This window comes from Leptodactylus fuscus, chromosome 2, assembly GCF_031893055.1.
Source record: "Leptodactylus fuscus isolate aLepFus1 chromosome 2, aLepFus1.hap2, whole genome shotgun sequence".
NCBI classification, from domain to species: domain Eukaryota; kingdom Metazoa; phylum Chordata; class Amphibia; order Anura; family Leptodactylidae; genus Leptodactylus; species Leptodactylus fuscus.
The window spans coordinates 174,563,797-174,581,165 of NC_134266.1; the positions used below are offsets into that span (position 1 = coordinate 174,563,797).

The 17,369-nt window shown below is 40.7% G+C and overlaps 1 protein-coding gene across 3 annotated transcripts in view; it reads left to right on the forward strand.

Annotated features, from left to right (window-relative positions):
• Positions 1 to 17,369, forward strand: part of GAS6 (growth arrest specific 6) — a 57,180-nt gene that overhangs the window by 13,934 nt on the left and 25,877 nt on the right. For all 3 annotated transcript variants that reach the window (XM_075265120.1, XM_075265122.1, XM_075265121.1), the window contains exons 4-5: positions 6,265 to 6,289; positions 7,640 to 7,702. In XM_075265120.1, the coding sequence (XP_075121221.1) occupies positions 6,265 to 6,289; positions 7,640 to 7,702 (88 nt within the window). The remainder of the gene's footprint in view (positions 1 to 6,264; positions 6,290 to 7,639; positions 7,703 to 17,369) is intronic.

Here is a 17,369-nt window from a genome sequence, read left to right on the forward strand (position 1 = left end):
GAGTCTTTATTGGTCCTCAGATTCGTATGCTTCTTCAAGATGACGAGTTTTACCATTTGCTGCGTGGCAAAGAAAAGACTGCATGGGAAGCATTCAAGTTAGTCGTGACTAATTTCTTGGGAAACACCAAAGCAAATAATTATGAAAAGTTGGTTGAAAATCTCCTGAAGGCATATAAAAACCTGGGATGTAACATGTCTTTAAAGATTCATTTCTTACACTCTCATCTAGACTTCTTTGCACCAAACTGTGGAGCGGTGAGCGATGAACATGGTGAACGATTTTATCAGGAAATTGCGACTATGGAAAAGAGATATCAGGGTAAATGGAACCCATCAATGCTTGCAGACTACTGCTGGACAATTATCAGAGACAATCCCATGTCTGAATACAAGAGACGTGTGTAAAGGAGCCGAATAGCAATTCAATAAGGATCTACGTTCCAAAGTTCAATAAACATACTTCATTTGTAAAAAATTCTTAGATATGACTATAAATTATAGTTGATTTTAGATAGAACTAAGTTTCCTAAGAATATATTTCCAAAATTTTAAAAACAGTAAACTTGCACCTCTATTATTGCAGAAGTAATAAATATGTATCATATTCTATACAATTCACAAAACAGTAAAATGAGAACTCTTCGATATCATAGAAACTAGAGCCAATTGACAGTTTTCCTTGTGATATTTCAATTCAGCACATAAAAATCATTAGGGAATGACTAGAGATGAGCGAACACTAAAATGTTCGAGGTTCGAAATTCGATTCGAACAGCCGCTCACTGTTCGAGTGTTCGAATGGGTTTCGAACCCCATTATAGTCTATGGGGAACATAAACTCGTTAAGGGGGAAACCCAAATTCGTGTCTGGAGGGTCACCAAGTCCACTATGACACCCCAGGAAATGATACCAACACCCTGGAATGACACTGGGACAGCAGGGGAAGCATGTCTGGGGGCATAAAAGTCACTTTATTTCATGGAAATCCCTGTCAGTTTGCGATTTTCGCAAGCTAACTTTTCCCCATAGAAATGCATTGGCCAGTGCTGATTGGCCAGAGTACGGAACTCGACCAATCAGCGCTGGCTCTGCTGGAGGAGGCGGAGTCTAAGATCGCTCCACACCAGTCTCCATTCAGGTCCGACCTTAGACTCCGCCTCCTCCGGCAGAGCCAGCGCTGATTGGCCGAAGGCTGGCCAATGCATTCCTATGCGAATGCAGACTTAGCAGTGCTGAGTCAGTTTTGCTCAACTACACATCTGATGCACACTCGGCACTGCTACATCAGATGTAGCAATCTGATGTAGCAGAGCCGAGGGTGCACTAGAACCCCTGTGCAAACTCAGTTCACGCTAATAGAATGCATTGGCCAGCGCTGATTGGCCAATGCATTCTATTAGCCCGATGAAGTAGAGCTGAATGTGTGTGCTAAGCACACTCATTCAGCACTGCTTCATCACGCCAATACAATGCATTAGCCAGTGCTGATTGGCCAGAGTACGGAATTTGGCCAATCAGCGCTGGCCAATGCATTCTATTAGCCCGATGAAGTAGAGCTGAATGTGTGTGCTAAGCACACACATTCAGCACTGCTTCATCACGCCAATACAATGCATTAGCCAGTGCTGATTGGCCAGAGTACGGAATTCGGCCAATCAGCGCTGGCTCTGCTGGAGGAGGCGGAGTCTAAGGTCGGACCTGAATGGAGACTGGTGTGGAGCGATCTTAGACTCCGCCTCCTCCAGCAGAGCCAGCGCTGATTGGCCGAATTCCGTACTCTGGCCAATCAGCACTGGCTAATGCATTGTATTGGCGTGATGAAGCAGTGCTGAATGAGTGTGCTTAGCACACACATTCAGCTCTACTTCATCGGGCTAATAGAATGCATTGGCCAATCAGCGCTGGCCAATGCATTCTATTAGCGTGAACTGAGTTTGCACAGGGGTTCTAGTGCACCCTCGGCTCTGCTACATCAGATTGCTACATCTGATGTAGCAGTGCCGAGTGTGCATCAGATGTGTAGTTGAGCAAAACTGACTCAGCACTGCTAAGTCTCTGCATTCGCATAGGAATGCATTGGCCAGCCTTCGGCCAATCAGCGCTGGCTCTGCCGGAGGAGGCGGAGTCTAAGGTCGGACCTGAATGGAGACTGGTGTGGAGCGATCTTAGACTCCGCCTCCTCCAGCAGAGCCAGCGCTGATTGGTCGAGTTCCGTACTCTGGCCAATCAGCGCTGGCCAATGCATTCTATTAGCCCGATGAAGTAGAGCTGAATGTGTGTGCTTAGCACACACATTCAGCTCTACTTCATCAGGCTAATAGAATACATTGGCCAATCAGCGCTGGCCAATGCATTCTATTAGCTTGATGAAGCAGAGTGTGCACAAGGGTTCAAGCGCACCCTCGGCTCTGATGTAGCAGAGCTGAGGGTGCACAAGGGTTCAAGTGCACCCTCGGCTCTCCTACATCAGAGCCGAGGGTGCGCTTGAACCCTTGTGCAGCCTCGGCTCTGCTACATCAGAGCCGAGGGTGCGCTTGAACCCTTGTGCACACTCTGTTATGTCAGTCCAGGTAGCTGCAACGGGGCTAAGGGATTGCAGTAGGGAATCTCGCCCTGCACTACTCCCACTAGCTAACCCGGTCCCTGCCTCACGGGTGTAGGTCGGCTGTTCTCAGGCTAAACCTGACCCCGACAGCTCCTCTCTCACTGACACCGTAGGCCTAGAGGGAAGTGGGAGAAGGAATGCCCTATTAGATCTCTAGGGACTGGAGACTAAAGGGGGTCACCCCTAACGAACAAGTGAAGCTGCTACTGACAGGGACTGACAAGGGTGTGCGCTGACTAACAACACAAGCAGCACACAGGAAACATGTAGGAAAGGAATTCCCCAAACCAATATGGGAAGGAACCGTACACTAGGAAACAAACACAGGGAAACTGAGTAGAAATCAAAGGATAAGGCAATTCACTCACACAGTCAATTATACACGGAGGGAGGATTGGTGAACACAGAAGGGAAAACACACAAACCAACTTGTTCACCCAAAACCTCCCAAAAACCAACCACGGAACTTCCTCTATCCAAGATAACCACCTACTCCTCCTGCTAAGGCCTAGCTCTGTAAAAGCGACACTCAGCACAGAACCATGGGAGGCATGGGTTTAAATACAGAGTAGAGACCACTCCTCCCAGGTGCAAATGGGAGGACAGACTAATCAACCAGGAAATCAAGCTGCCTACCAACAGTGCGTGCGAGCAAGTCAGAAGGTGTGCACCAATACCCACGACACAAAATACTCCTAACACACTCTGCTTCATCAAGCTAATAGAATGCATTGGCCAGCACTGATTGGCCAGAGTACGGAATTCGGCCAATCAGCGCTGGCCAATGCATCCCTATGGGAAAAAGTTTATCTCACAAAAATCACAATTACACACCCGATAGAGCCCCAAAAAGTTATTTTTAATAACATTCCCCCCTAAATAAAGGTTATCCCTAGCTATCCCTGCCTGTACAGCTATCCCTGTCTCATAGTCACAAAGTTCACATTCTCATATGACCCGGATTTGAAATCCACTATTCGTCTAAAATGGAGGTCACCTGATTTCGGCAGCCAATGACTTTTTCCAATTTTTTTCAATGCCCCCGGTGTCGTAGTTCCTGTCCCACCTCCCCTGCGCTGTTATTGGTGCAAAAAAGGCGCCAGGGAAGGTGGGAGGGGAATCGAATTTTGGCGCACTTTACCACGTGGTGTTCGATTCGATTCGAACATGGCGAACACCCTGATATCCGATCGAACATGTGTTCGATAGAACACTGTTCGCTCATCTCTAGGAATGACTCATTTCATTTCAGAAACAAACAACTTTTGAAAATTTGTTGACCAGTGTTATCCGCTTTCACCCCTGACTGCCCCTCCTCAGTACATGTCAACCTTTATGGTTGTGGGTGACACTGGATAGTAGCCACAGTCCCCTCACTGTTCTTTGTCTGGCTGTAAGACTACTGGACGAAGCAGGAAGCTTACTCACTTGCCCTGTCAGCAATACGACCAACATTTTAGGCCCCCCCCTCCCCCCTCTTATTTGATCCTTGGTGAAAAAGATTAATCTCTGTTCTCTGCAGGATTTCTTTAAGACTATACGCAAACAACCATGTGCATGTGCTGGGCCTGTGAGCACTATGGACCGCATATAGATGATGTTCACAGACCCATTAACTTGATAAATACATGTATGAGGCCATAGAATGTAATGGGTCAGTGTGCTAGTTGTAAAAACATGACTAGCACACTCACATACAGACATGTGCATAAACCTTCGTAGTGTTTCAGGGTTATGTAGAAGACTGATACACCACAAGGGAAACTATATTGTTTACTTTTTGCATTCACTTCTATGGTTTTGCTGCTATTATAATTGACAAATCAAGAAAGGAGTTATTTTAATCGGATTTCATTGTTGCAGTTTTAAAGGTGGGGGGGGGGGGGGTTTCTATGTCTCTCCTTCACTATTACATCACACATTGACCCCCACCTTTCAGGGAGAGATGTTTGCAAGGTAGTTTATTTTTATTGCCATAGTAAAGAAGAGCACTAATGGGAGTCATTACTGTGGGGAAAGCCATCGATTTGCTGCTTTTAACAAGAAATATTATGCAAGTACTGTATGTGCAGAACTAGAGCAGAGTTCAATGCCCTCGAGTAAGTAGAAGAGATGCTATAGATGAGAGAGGAAAGATCATAGTCTTTTCTCTTGCTCAAAACAGCTGTCACTTTTCTCACACCATCATTTAACAATATCCAACTCCTAAAAATGATATGTCAGATGGATGTGGATGCCATTAAAATTGTTGGATGCACTTTGAATAATTTCATTCACCTACCTGATCACATATATTGATATAGTATACTATTACTATACTATATTACTATAATAATTCTGGGTGCATCTGCTCAGGATGTAAGCAATTTTTGTACGAATTTTGATACAGGGTCTATGTCAAATTTGTGACAGTCTGCAAGTATTACATGTGGATTGTATTGCAGATTTGTATGTATTTATGTATTTGTCATGTATTTCACCCTATATTGTAAAGTGTGAAATTCACCATAAAAATCTGCAGAAGGAATTGAGCACGGGTTAATTTTTGCACAAATTTCTATCTGCAATGTGCGGATGGAGTGTAAAATCTCAACCACTTTATATCTGCTGTGTGTGCACATGCACAACCAAGATGAACAGCTCCTGAGTTTTTCTCTACTACTAAGCTTGTTTTACTTATTGATTTATGATTTTCAAGAGACTCAGTATTGATCTATTCTAGTGTCTAATGCCGAATAATACTGTAGATGCAGTAGCAGACTTGGAAGAACGGTGAATCGTATGCTGTGAAAAACTCAACTTTACACTGGCTGATATCCAGGTAGTCAGCAGCAGACTGAAGAGGTTTGTTACATAGGGCTGGTCATTTGTATGTTAGTTTTGGATAGCTCCTTTACGGCTCTTACTTGCTTGGGGCACTAATTGAACCTTTGAGATATTGACACTCAGTTCAGTTTTCACCAGATGTTTTCTCTGCTGTCCAGCAGCTTTCAATATTATTCTTCAGGGTTGGCGAATTAGAGAGGAGGCAAGCAGAGATCTGTGCTGGCGGTGGGGATGGCTGCTGTGCAAGCTTCTGCTTCCACTTCTTATTCATTTGCATCCTTTGTTAAGCGAATCGGACAAAAGACAGCTTATATGTGTGCTGGGGGAACAGAAGGCTATTGCCATACAGACTTTCTTCACAGCCATGGTCTAGAACAGTTGCTGCACACAAGCCCTTTGTAATGTGTTTATACGTGAAATGTAAGACGACATTGCCTTCAAGATCGTTGCAGCGTGACACCGCTCTGTATAATATTTTGTGACTATGATTATTCCTTTAGAATGGCTTTCGGTAATAATGAGACTAACATTAGGGTAATTCACAGCAACTTTTATAGCTATTCACAAAGTGTAAGCCACTTTCATCTGTGCCAAATTTGTAAAGAGGTGTCGGCCTTATAATAAATTTTCTGGGTTTTATGCTAACAAACTTCAGTTTAAAGGGAATCTGTCGTGTGTTTTTCGCCATAAACTGCCTCCATCTTGCGAAGGCTGAAATAATTCTCTTTCCATTAGTGGCTTACTTGTGTTATCTTTAACTTACATTGTACAATATACTTATTTTACACATTAAATATTATTAAATTAATTTACTTTTTTCTTTTTTACAGGAATATTTCTATCCCAGATACCTAGGTAAGTATTAATAGTTCATGGGAAATTATTATTGATTCATAGACTGTGATCAGAAATAGATACACAACAGGTGACTAGGAGGTAGTTAAACCTATATAAACCAGACAGTCCTGGGTGTTACAGATATAAGTATTATTGTTTCACTATAGGTGTGGTAGAAGATATAATTGGGTTACTGTTGGTAATGAAAGGTACTATTGAAATGTATAGTTTGGGCTCAGTGCATCTACACACAAGCAATGTTGTCTTTGAGCGTATCTGGAACATTTCAAGTGTTGCAAAGTAAATACTACAACATTTGCTAATGCAAGTTTATCTACAATTATATCTATTTAACAATAATAATATAAAAATGTCTATTAGAGGGGTCAATTGTAAATGTCACTTGCAGCAGCATTTTATAATTTACAATTGCCAATCCTGCCTATAGCACAACTCTGTCCTTGATACAGTGACATCAGGACTAGAAGATACCACTACACCCTACAATAGAAAGAATCATTATGGTGGAAATACCCATCAAACTCTCTCCAATAAATGCTTATTGGTGGAGAATATACGTGTAGCATTTGACATCCAACTTTTATGCCATAGGGGAACCCCTGTTAAATGTTTATTCTTTCATGTAACCTCCTGTTACTCACATCAAAGAAGCTAAAAAATAGCATTCCATGACTCTTGGCCATTGCTGCCCTATATTCTTGGAAAGAGTACTTGAGGGTTTTGCCTTACCTCATGGCAATATCTTTGAACAATCTTACATTGGTTTGCCTTTCCTGTCAAAGTGACATTTCTTGCTGCTGTTTTCAGGGATCCCCATAACTCGAATCCAAGGAATGGGAAATATGAATGCTATTGTGCACATCATTAGATGAGAATATGGCATGTGTTACCTTTATTGATGGTTGTATTATTATGAATTCATGCTAACTGAATAATCTTTCATAGATTTTGTATATCTTAGTATTCTAGTATGCATACTTTACAGCAAAATGGATTTCAAATATTGCGACAGAACGATAGGATTGAGAAAATTGGAGTCAAATTTAATTGCAATAGGATTTGAGGATTTCACAGAAAATTCAATTGAAAGATTTTTTTTTTTTTTTTTTTACTTTGATCAGGAGGACAAAGACAACTGTTCTGACCACATTTAAATCAGACAACTTGGAGTTAATACATATAATATACAACTTATGTATGGATGTTGCATTTTGTGTTTTTGTAGTCCATGTTACTTTGAAATCAGTTTTATTACTTTTAGAATATAAATGACATTCATGCATTCTCCATTTTGGTTAAAATCTTCCTACTGAACGAATTAAATGATATGAAACTTCTCTTTTGCAGAATGCCTTCGCAAGTATTCATTTCTTGACAGGAAGGAACCTGATCTCTCTACATGTATCCACAGTAAGTAATGTAATGTTGTATGTTGTTCCTCAAACACTTATATTTTTGTGACTGTCTTTTTACAAATGGTTCATATTTTAGTTTAAGATATATTGAAAGATAAGTTTTTTTTTATGTACATTGGTCATCTGCTTTTTACAACACTACCAATATATTACATTACAATGTACTGTATATTTGGATTTAAATTGGTTGTCATACAAAAAATATATTGTTTATTGTTAAATTCAGGCCATAATTATATTTACATGTATTGAAAAAACAAACCTTAGATTACCAGATATTTCATGAATAATGTTAGCATAGCTATTTGTTGTTTCTGATGAAAAGCCAAGTTGTTGTCCATGTTAGCAAATGTGCGGAAGTGGACACACATGCTTAGTGTTTCTTAACAAGAAACATTCCTTATACAAGGGATGCCTGGTGTGGTTAGCTGAAGCTGCATCATCTTTGATTCCAAGAAGAGATGTTGCACTTGCTCAGCATGTCCTCAGAATTACATCCTGGAGAATGATTTGCATATTTTTACCCAGAATCCCTAGCGGAGCAGGAATGACTTGTAAGTCACTGTACTGCCTATGAAGGCACACACTCTCAGAGAAGATAGCGCAGCTTTAGAAATAGCCTGCTTACCACCCAGGAATCTCTGCATAACTGAAGGAGCAGCAAGAGAATGAGGCAAGGCCGAGTGTGTGTGTGTGAGTGTGTGTGTGTGTGTGTGTGTGTGTGTGTGTGTGTGTGTGTGTGTGTGTGTGTGTGTGTGTGTGTGTGTGCACTGCTGCGCATTTACTAAGCATTTTCAGTAAGGGTAAATACAATATATTTCACAATTATGGCTGGATTTAACAATGAACACAATTCTTTGTAGGACAATCCCTCCAAGTGTTGTGCTGAGGCAGTTTTCATCTTATAAATTTGTAATTGATGATGAAATTCTGGCCAAGTGCGTAGAAAACTCTTTTAGTCTACATTTCATCCATACTTGTAAGCACTAGGGCCAAGTATTTTAATGTAGTATAAAATATTAGTGGGTCCAAATGGCACACAAATCATCACATGAACACTGCTTTATGTAATTGTTTTTATAAGTGGACTCTCATTATATCATTTATTCTGTTGATATTGGAATTGGCTCAATAATTCACTTGAAAGCCCATTCAGCAAATATCTGACATTCCTCACTGATTCACCAGTTCCTTCCTCCTTTCCCCGAAACTTGCTGCACAGCTGCGAGATAAGACTTCCAATCAGCACTTGTTGACTGCAGAGCGGCTGCACCTGACCCGAGATCTGCTTTCTGCTGAAAGAGAAACTTACGCTTTCAAGATGATCCTTTCTAAGGCCCTTTTCACAGCCAATTGTCGTCATGGCTTTGTGAATAACGAACAGTTTTCACTGCTAATTTACTTCCATGTGGCGCCCACTTTCACAGACCCCCACATAGATTTGGATCAATTCAGTGATCTGTGGAAATGGCCAAATTTTTAACGGATTGTACACACAGTGGGGGTCATTTATCATCTGCCCTTTTTTTGGCCATACTTTTTCGCAGGTGCACCTTTGTTTTACTGTGGTGCTTATTTATGATGTCGGCACCTCCTTGGTAAATGTTGTGCACATGTTAGTTTAGAAGTACCTTTTTTTTGGCCATGTGCACTTTTACCCTTTTTTGTTCAAAAAGACACAATTGCTGAAAAATTGTGCATTTGACCCCTTTTTATTTCTAACCTGACAGCCTCTTTTACCCTTTGTTCACATCTGTGTTCAGTATTCTGTTTCAGTAGTCTGCAGGGGGACCCCCCGAATGGAATACCGAATGCAACTGCAAGCGGTGTGCAGTGAAAGCACACGGACACCATAGACTATAATTGGTTCCGTGTGCTTGCCGCGTGCTGCCCGCATGAATCATGTGGGCAGGAACTACTTTCCTGTTCGCATGATCCCTGCAGATATCTGGCAGCAAGCACACGGACCCCATTATAGTCTCTGGGGTCCGTGTGCTTTTACTGGCACACCACTTGCAGTTGTGTTTGGTATTCAAAACAGTGTCTTTTGACAGTGAGTATTGGCTCCCACCATCGGGGAGCAGGGAAATGCGGTTTTAATCGCAAATTCATCTATTTATTCATTTAAATTGGACATCTAGAATAAGCATTCTCTCCTGATGAGATAGATTGATCGCAACGCGTAGAGAGAGATAGAATGATTGATTGAACTTTGAAAGGTCTCTCCTAACAGTTTATCTAACGAATCGGGAGTTACCTTTATGGTTTGACTCAGTGTGTAGTTTCCTATCATATATTATTAAGTCATGGGGGACATATCGCTTTACCCACATTGGTGAGAGCAGCTTTATAAGCGGTAGTTATCCACTTTGAATTTTTGGAATCACTCTGGGAGACAGTGGCTTTCTATTAGCAAGAGACTGAGTGACTCTAAGTGAAAACCTACATTTATATACCAGTGTTTGCTCTTGACTGGGAATCAGAATTTAGGTTGAGCAATTACCACTTCAATATCCATTTGGGGTGTGAGAATTCTTCTTATAGAATGTTTTAGCTGACTTGGTAAAAGTTAAGTTTTAATGTGCTAGTTTTGTCTATTGGATTTATTTGTAGCATTCAGTACCCAATAGTGATTAGAATAAACCACAGTGTTTTACAATCCCTGCAAAGTGGAGTTGAGATTCTAGAGAACCCAATCCACACATTGTGGAAAAATAATAGCAGAAGGCACAGTGTGATTTCCAAAACCGTTGCGGTTTTGGAAATCGCAGCATGTCAATTATAGCTACGGACATGCTGGTGGTATCCCTATGGGTATAATGGAAGCAGAAAATATGCAGAAACCTATGTGGATTTTCTGTGAAAAATGCTGCATTGCTGCCGCAATTTTTACTGCAGTTTTTTTTGCTGTGGCCCAGTATGGGGGACCTTATCTTTACTGTTACCCATGCACTTTTTTTCTCACCTTTTTCAGGATTCCCTGTTCTGCTTTTGGACTGATCCTGGTGATCTTAACAGTATACCGTAGTAACAGTCCTGAAATTTCTCTATTTGTAGATAGTTGGGGAGTCACCAAGACTGACATATTTTTACGTTAGTCTTTATGTCCCCTGCTCAAGCACAGTGATTTATTCATTGGTAAGGCTGCACTGATTTGCGATTATTTTACACCTCTATTGTGGTGTAGGGGATTTGATAATTCCCCCAAATGTATCTAAGGCCAGGGCCCCATGTGGCATAAACACCATGGGAAAAACTGCAGCGTTTTACAGTGACAGCAAAGTGGATGGGATTCTAGCGATTTCCAAAATCATCGCAGTTTTGGAATTTGAGGCATGTCAACTATATCCTACTAATATTATAAGTGTGAAAGTTTGTGTGTTTGGATGTTCGTGAGTTTGGATGTTTGTTCCTCAATCACGCTAAAACGCCTGGACGGATTTGCGTGCAATTTTCCACAAACACAGTTTTCCCTTAGGATTGAGTCACAGGCTACTTTTGGTGCCACTAAACAACATGGCTTCCTAGCAGGAGACTCACAAAAGCAGGACTCCTAGCCCCAGCTATAGACTCACACACACTGCCTGGCATTTCCTGCCTCAACCTGCCTGCACACTCCTTACTGTCACCTCAGGAGTAGCCCTCACTCTACTCACTCACATTTACATACTGTATAGCTTTCCACTATATAACACATCACATTGTCTGTATCACGACATACACAATACAACACATCGCATTGTCTGTATCACGACATACACAATACAACACATCACATTGTCTGACACAATACAACACACACATTGTCTGACACAATACAACACATCACATTGTCTGTATCACGACATACACAATACAACACATCACATTGACTGTATCACGACATACACAATACAACACATCACATGTCTGACACAATACAACACATCACATTGTCTGACACAATACAACACACACATTGTCTGACACAATACAACACATCACATTGTCTGTATCACGACATACACAATACAACACATCACATTGACTGTATCACGACATACACAATACAACACATCACATTGTCTGTATCACGACATACACAATACAACACATCACATTGTCTGTATCACGACATACACAATACAACATATCACGTTGTCTGTATCACGACATACACAATACAACACATCACATTGTCTGTATCGCTACATACACAATATATCACATCACATCACATTTGCTAGCCCACCAAACTTTTTAAAGCACTTTTACAGTTTCACACGTCTGTGTCCGCCCAATTCTCAAATCACCGCAGACGAAGTCGCGGGTAAAAGCTAGTATATAGATATAATTGAAGCAGAAAGTTTGCAGAGGAAAGCTCTGTGAACCTTCTGTGCAAAGCGCTGCAGGAAGAACCGCGTTGTGTTGCCGCTGTGGCTCTTCGCTCTGTGTTTTTAGCTGCGGCACGCCATGTAGGGCCTTAGTCTCACTGTGGAATAATGTCCAGCCAGTTCTTTAACAATTCATTTGTATTATCTTTTACCAGCCTAATGTGTTTTTATAACACGTCTTCTGAGAAAGTTGTTGCTTTGAGGCAAGCTTCATAGTAGCCAATCTTTCATCTTTCTTCTATAGAACAGATTTGTCAGTACCCTGTCTTTGTGCGGTGAAACATAGGATAGAATAAGGGCTCTATGGTAACACTGAAGTCACCTGTGATTTGCAGTATAATCACAGCATTACCACACCTTGCTGGTGAAGTCATTCATTTCCTATGGGAAAGGAAGTTGCAAGTGACCTCGTAAAAAAGGAAAACATTGACATACAGGTTTTATTCTCGTAGGAACTATTTAGATACAATATTAGACACCTATGGGTCTTGGTAATGGTGCACTTTTACTATAAATCTCAGGGTGGTGGAGATTATTTTTACTTTAAAACATTAAAATGTTTGTTTTGTTGCCATTTTTTTGTACAAAAAAAGTCATCATGAAGTTTAATAAATAATAATCTGCTATTTCAGAGATTTATGGAATATCTAAATGTCCAATAGATGCATCTTGAGAATACCAGTCATCTGACTCCTGTCTCACACATGCTGTGACTGTGGAAGAGTCTGTGCAAGTATGATGCTCTTCAATCTGTACTCCTGTAGAAACAAATAGAGAGAGCTATATGCGTGCAAGGACCTCGGTAGTCTGCGAGAGGTGGATCGGGTGCCCTATTCTCAAGATAGCTGCACCTATCACACTTATGTTTTTGAGTTAGTTACAGGTCCCATGGCTGTGGTGTGAGGTGACCTGCACCTATCAGATATTTATAGAAATAAAGGCAACATCTTGGGAGGTAAATGAAACATAATTATCAACCTCTGGCTGCTGGTACTAATAAATTAGCCCCATGTTTTTACAGTTTCTCCATAGGTATAATTGACAAAATCGTAGCATGTCCGCTGCGCATATTTTACCGCAAAGTGGAGATGAGATTTGCCAAAATCCGTCTGCTTTGCTATGACTATAAAACGCTACCTTTTTTACTGTGGCGTTTGTGCCACATGGAGCTCCTGGCCTAGTCTTTTCAATCTGTCCTGGGCAGGAATAGTGCAGAATAGGGACTGATGGAGATTGTTAGTAGCTAGCCTGCTCTAATTCTTCATAGACCTTTTGAAAGATATTGTTTAGGACTAGTACATTTAATAAATCCCTATTATAATTTACAGTAGTTATTTTACCTTTTGTGGCTGATGTTTATTAAACATTATTTATTAGATACTAGACAGCTCCTTTTACTATGTTTTAGTATATTCTTGCAAATGATTGTGCAGAAACTTCTCCACATGATCATTCTCTCCACTAGCTCATCATATCTGGCTGCAGTGCAAACAGTTAATCACTTCCCAGCACTGAAAACATTTCTGGGCCGGTGCCCAGGCAATTGTTCATGCAGTACAATAAAATACAAAGGTGATCAGCTAGTTTTGTTTTTATATACATATTTAACACTGAATTTCACAGCTTGTTCTATTCCAGCAAATGATGATGTTTACAAGAATCTCTGGGTGGGCTCTGGTGTTGAAATCCACATCAAATATTGCTGAAGAGCAAGCCTTGATTTACACATTCATTCTGCAGTAAACTCCTCTTTGCTTATATAATATGATTAATGGATATCTACTACAACAGACATGGAGACTTCTTCAGGCTTAGCTATATACAGATTCTTGTCCTGTAGTTGGAACAGCAACTGTTGCATTACATTTGCACTCAGTTAAGTGTACTTACAAACTTTGACATGTCATAGTAACATGTTAGTGGGAGTTCACATTACTGTTGTAAATGTCCATTGCTGTCTTTCATCATGGGATGAGGACAGCAACAGACATTAAACCGTCACAGAAAACGCTCACAGATTGATTGCATGCAGGATTTTACCTTCCATTACAAAAGTTAAAAAAAATGAGCCTCATGGGGTTTTTTGCCTTCCAACACTGTAGGGGAGTGTAGGGTCATATGTTGGACTTGATGGACTGATGTCTTCATCCAACCTCATCTGCTCTATAAGTATGTAACTATGACGGAAGATAGTGTCTTTGGGAATGGACACAGAATCAGTCTGTGGCCATTCTCTTTGACAGTTAAATGTCCGTTGCTGTCATCCTACGAAGGAAGACAGCAATATACATTTATAATGGTATTGTGAACTCTCACTTAGAAGATTTTTTTTTTTATTGGTCAGTTTCCAGTTGCTAAGACCTAATGGGACTGAAGTGCTTTCCTTGCTTGATAAGGGGAGCCGAGCAGAGCAGAAGCGCCACAGAACTCAGTTAAGTGTCTCTGACTTCTGTTTCTGGATGCCCACTCAGCAAAACATCTGATATGTCACTATAATTTATAGAAATCTTGATGTGTCCACGACAGTGGCATATCCCTTTTTGTGCCAGTCTGTTGGTTATTATGGCATGCTTCTTAAATAGGTTGACTAAGCAGTGGCCAATAATAAATCAACATTTAGATTGAGATTTTTTGCCAAGAATTCATGCTTTACATTGTCATCTAAAATGTCCAGTGGCAGTCACATTATGGATGACTACAATGACAAATGTAGGGCCAACTTTAATTGTGACCTTGGCAGCAAGGTCACTTTTGTGCCTTGCAGTACTTCTAAAGAATTTTTGCAGACTTTCCTTATAGCAAACTACTCCGACTATACAAGTTGCATAATAGTGCAAGCTCACGCTTCTACTCTGAGCAACGTCTAAGAGTTTAATTATTAAATCTAGTCCTCAAGCATATTGAAAAAAAAAAAAAGAAACTTCTCCTTTTATCTACAACATGCTGACATCTGTGAAATTCTTGCCGTGATCATAATTCATGGACCAGTTAGTACATGGCACAAAAACAAGCTCTGAGATTAAGTGACAAGATCAGTACATAGTGGAAAGATCTTATTGATCTTTAGAGCCTCTCTGACGCAGTGGGGGAGATTTACTCAGCAGAATATGCCAGCAGAATTTTGCAATTCAATCGAAAAAATGAAGTACAAGACATATATCAAATGTGTATTTTTACTCCTTACTCGACTGCTTTAAAAAAAAAAAAGTTTAAAAAGGGGTGAGTTGTACTCTTAGAGTACAATATACATATATTGTTGTGATTGTATATTTTACACAATGGTGTGGTAGCTTTAAGCAGTGTTTCTCATCCTCCTCAAGTCAAGTACCCTCTCGTGAAAAAAGTTCCAACTGAGTACCCCTATCGGACTCTGTCTATTATGTGACAGATTCTGCTCCCAGCCTGAAGTGGTGAAGCAAAACTGGCAATCATTGCATGCCAAACAGATCCTTTTGCTTGTGGGGGCACCTGTGGCAAGAACAGTTTTGAGGGTCTTGCCTATTCAGTACAGACTATCTTTTGCTGTAGAGGAGACCCATCCCCTAATCCTGACCCAATGTCTTTTTGACACCTACCTCTGCTTGGCAGCCAGTGTGCTTAAGTATTTGAAAATGATAGAGACCAAAACCTGAGCACTTACAAAATGTGCCACTTCCAAAGCAGTGGTTCTTAGGTATGTCACATACTCCCTGAGACTGTCCGGCAAATCCACTGGGATATACATACTACAGGTATAGAACCACTGGCTTATAGCAACCCATAAGGTTTCTGTCTTAATTTTTCTAAGTATCTGTAGTAGTGCTGCAATTAGATTGTTAGAGATGGGCATGAATTGTGACAAGACACTAATAATAACTTTTTAAGTGGCACAAGAATACTTGCCAAAGAAATACAATATATAGTAGCGCTGGGCCATTATGGTTTCATTTGGACCAAATAAGTCTGAATCGGAATATTCTGGGTTCTCTTCGGGGCCCTGGGGAAGTGAGTAACACTGTTTTTTGTGTTTGCTCGCCTCCTATGCGCATCCGCTAATTGTACTCTGGGGTCTTAAATTGTAGAAAGTTTTGACAGTGTAAATTGGGATGATGATTTCTGAATTGAAGATATAAAAGCACTCACTTGTCTTTGTTAATTTACCCTGGGAGAGGCTTAGTTATTGGTGTACAGGCCATAGCCTTTATAGTCCTTGGCTCACCCAGGTAATTAATCCAAAGCCATTCAGATCTCTAGAAGTTGTTGAGAGTTTTAGCACCTCAATTCTCACTGTTTCTTACATCTTGGAAATTTTTAGAAATGGTAGCTTCTCTTAAGATGTGGTTGTTAGATATTAAAATTGAGTTGTAATTGCATTGCAAAATAGTTTTGGATGCTGGGATTTGTGTGCCATTGGAAGAATGTGCAATAGGTTAGACCTGTGGTACCAACAAGTTGTAAGTTACACCACAGGAATTTTACTATAATATCAAATGACAGTCTGTAGAGCAGATCATTTCACAAATGTATTTTAAACGTCCCGACTTTGTGCTATTTGGTTTTTGGGAATTGAATTTGTGTTTTCTTCATTATTCTACAGTAGCACAAAGCAGTATACTGCCTGCGGACTTGAAGAAAGCAGCTACAGGCAAAATATGTAATGACATAAATTCACTTGGGAAATATAGTATGTAATCAAATAACTAAATATTATGCCCAACATCTCACTGCTTGGATACCTATGATTTTCTGTAACTTGATGGAGACTGATATTGATTCCAAAGAATTCCAAGGTGGCCATTGTATGGTGAATGCATACAGTCCTAGAATCACAGTTCGTACCTGTTTAGTAAGGGCATATGTACATAGAGCCTATACAGCCATGCATGGAGCCTGTACTGAAGTTTTTTTCCCCTTTAAAACACTGCTAAGCTTAGATTCACACATGGCGGATTTGTCAGTTCAACACTTTTGAATAGGATCTGTTTTATGGTAAGCTCATGGATTTCTGCAAACTACATTCAAGTGAATAGGACAGTCAGAGAAATTTCTACAACATGCAGTCACATTTTTTGTACAGAATCTGACAGATTTTTTATTTTTTTTTGCTTGTGACACTGCGGCATATGTATATTATAATATATACAGGGGCGGATCCAGGGCCGGGCGAGCCGGGCAACCGCCCGGGGCCCCACGCTTAGCGGGGCCCCGCGGCGCGGCCGGGACCTAACAAAATGGTCCCGGTCGGCATGTCCCAATTCCAACTGAGCTCAGCGTTAAAGCAGGAGCTGACAGCTCCTGCTTTAAACGCCT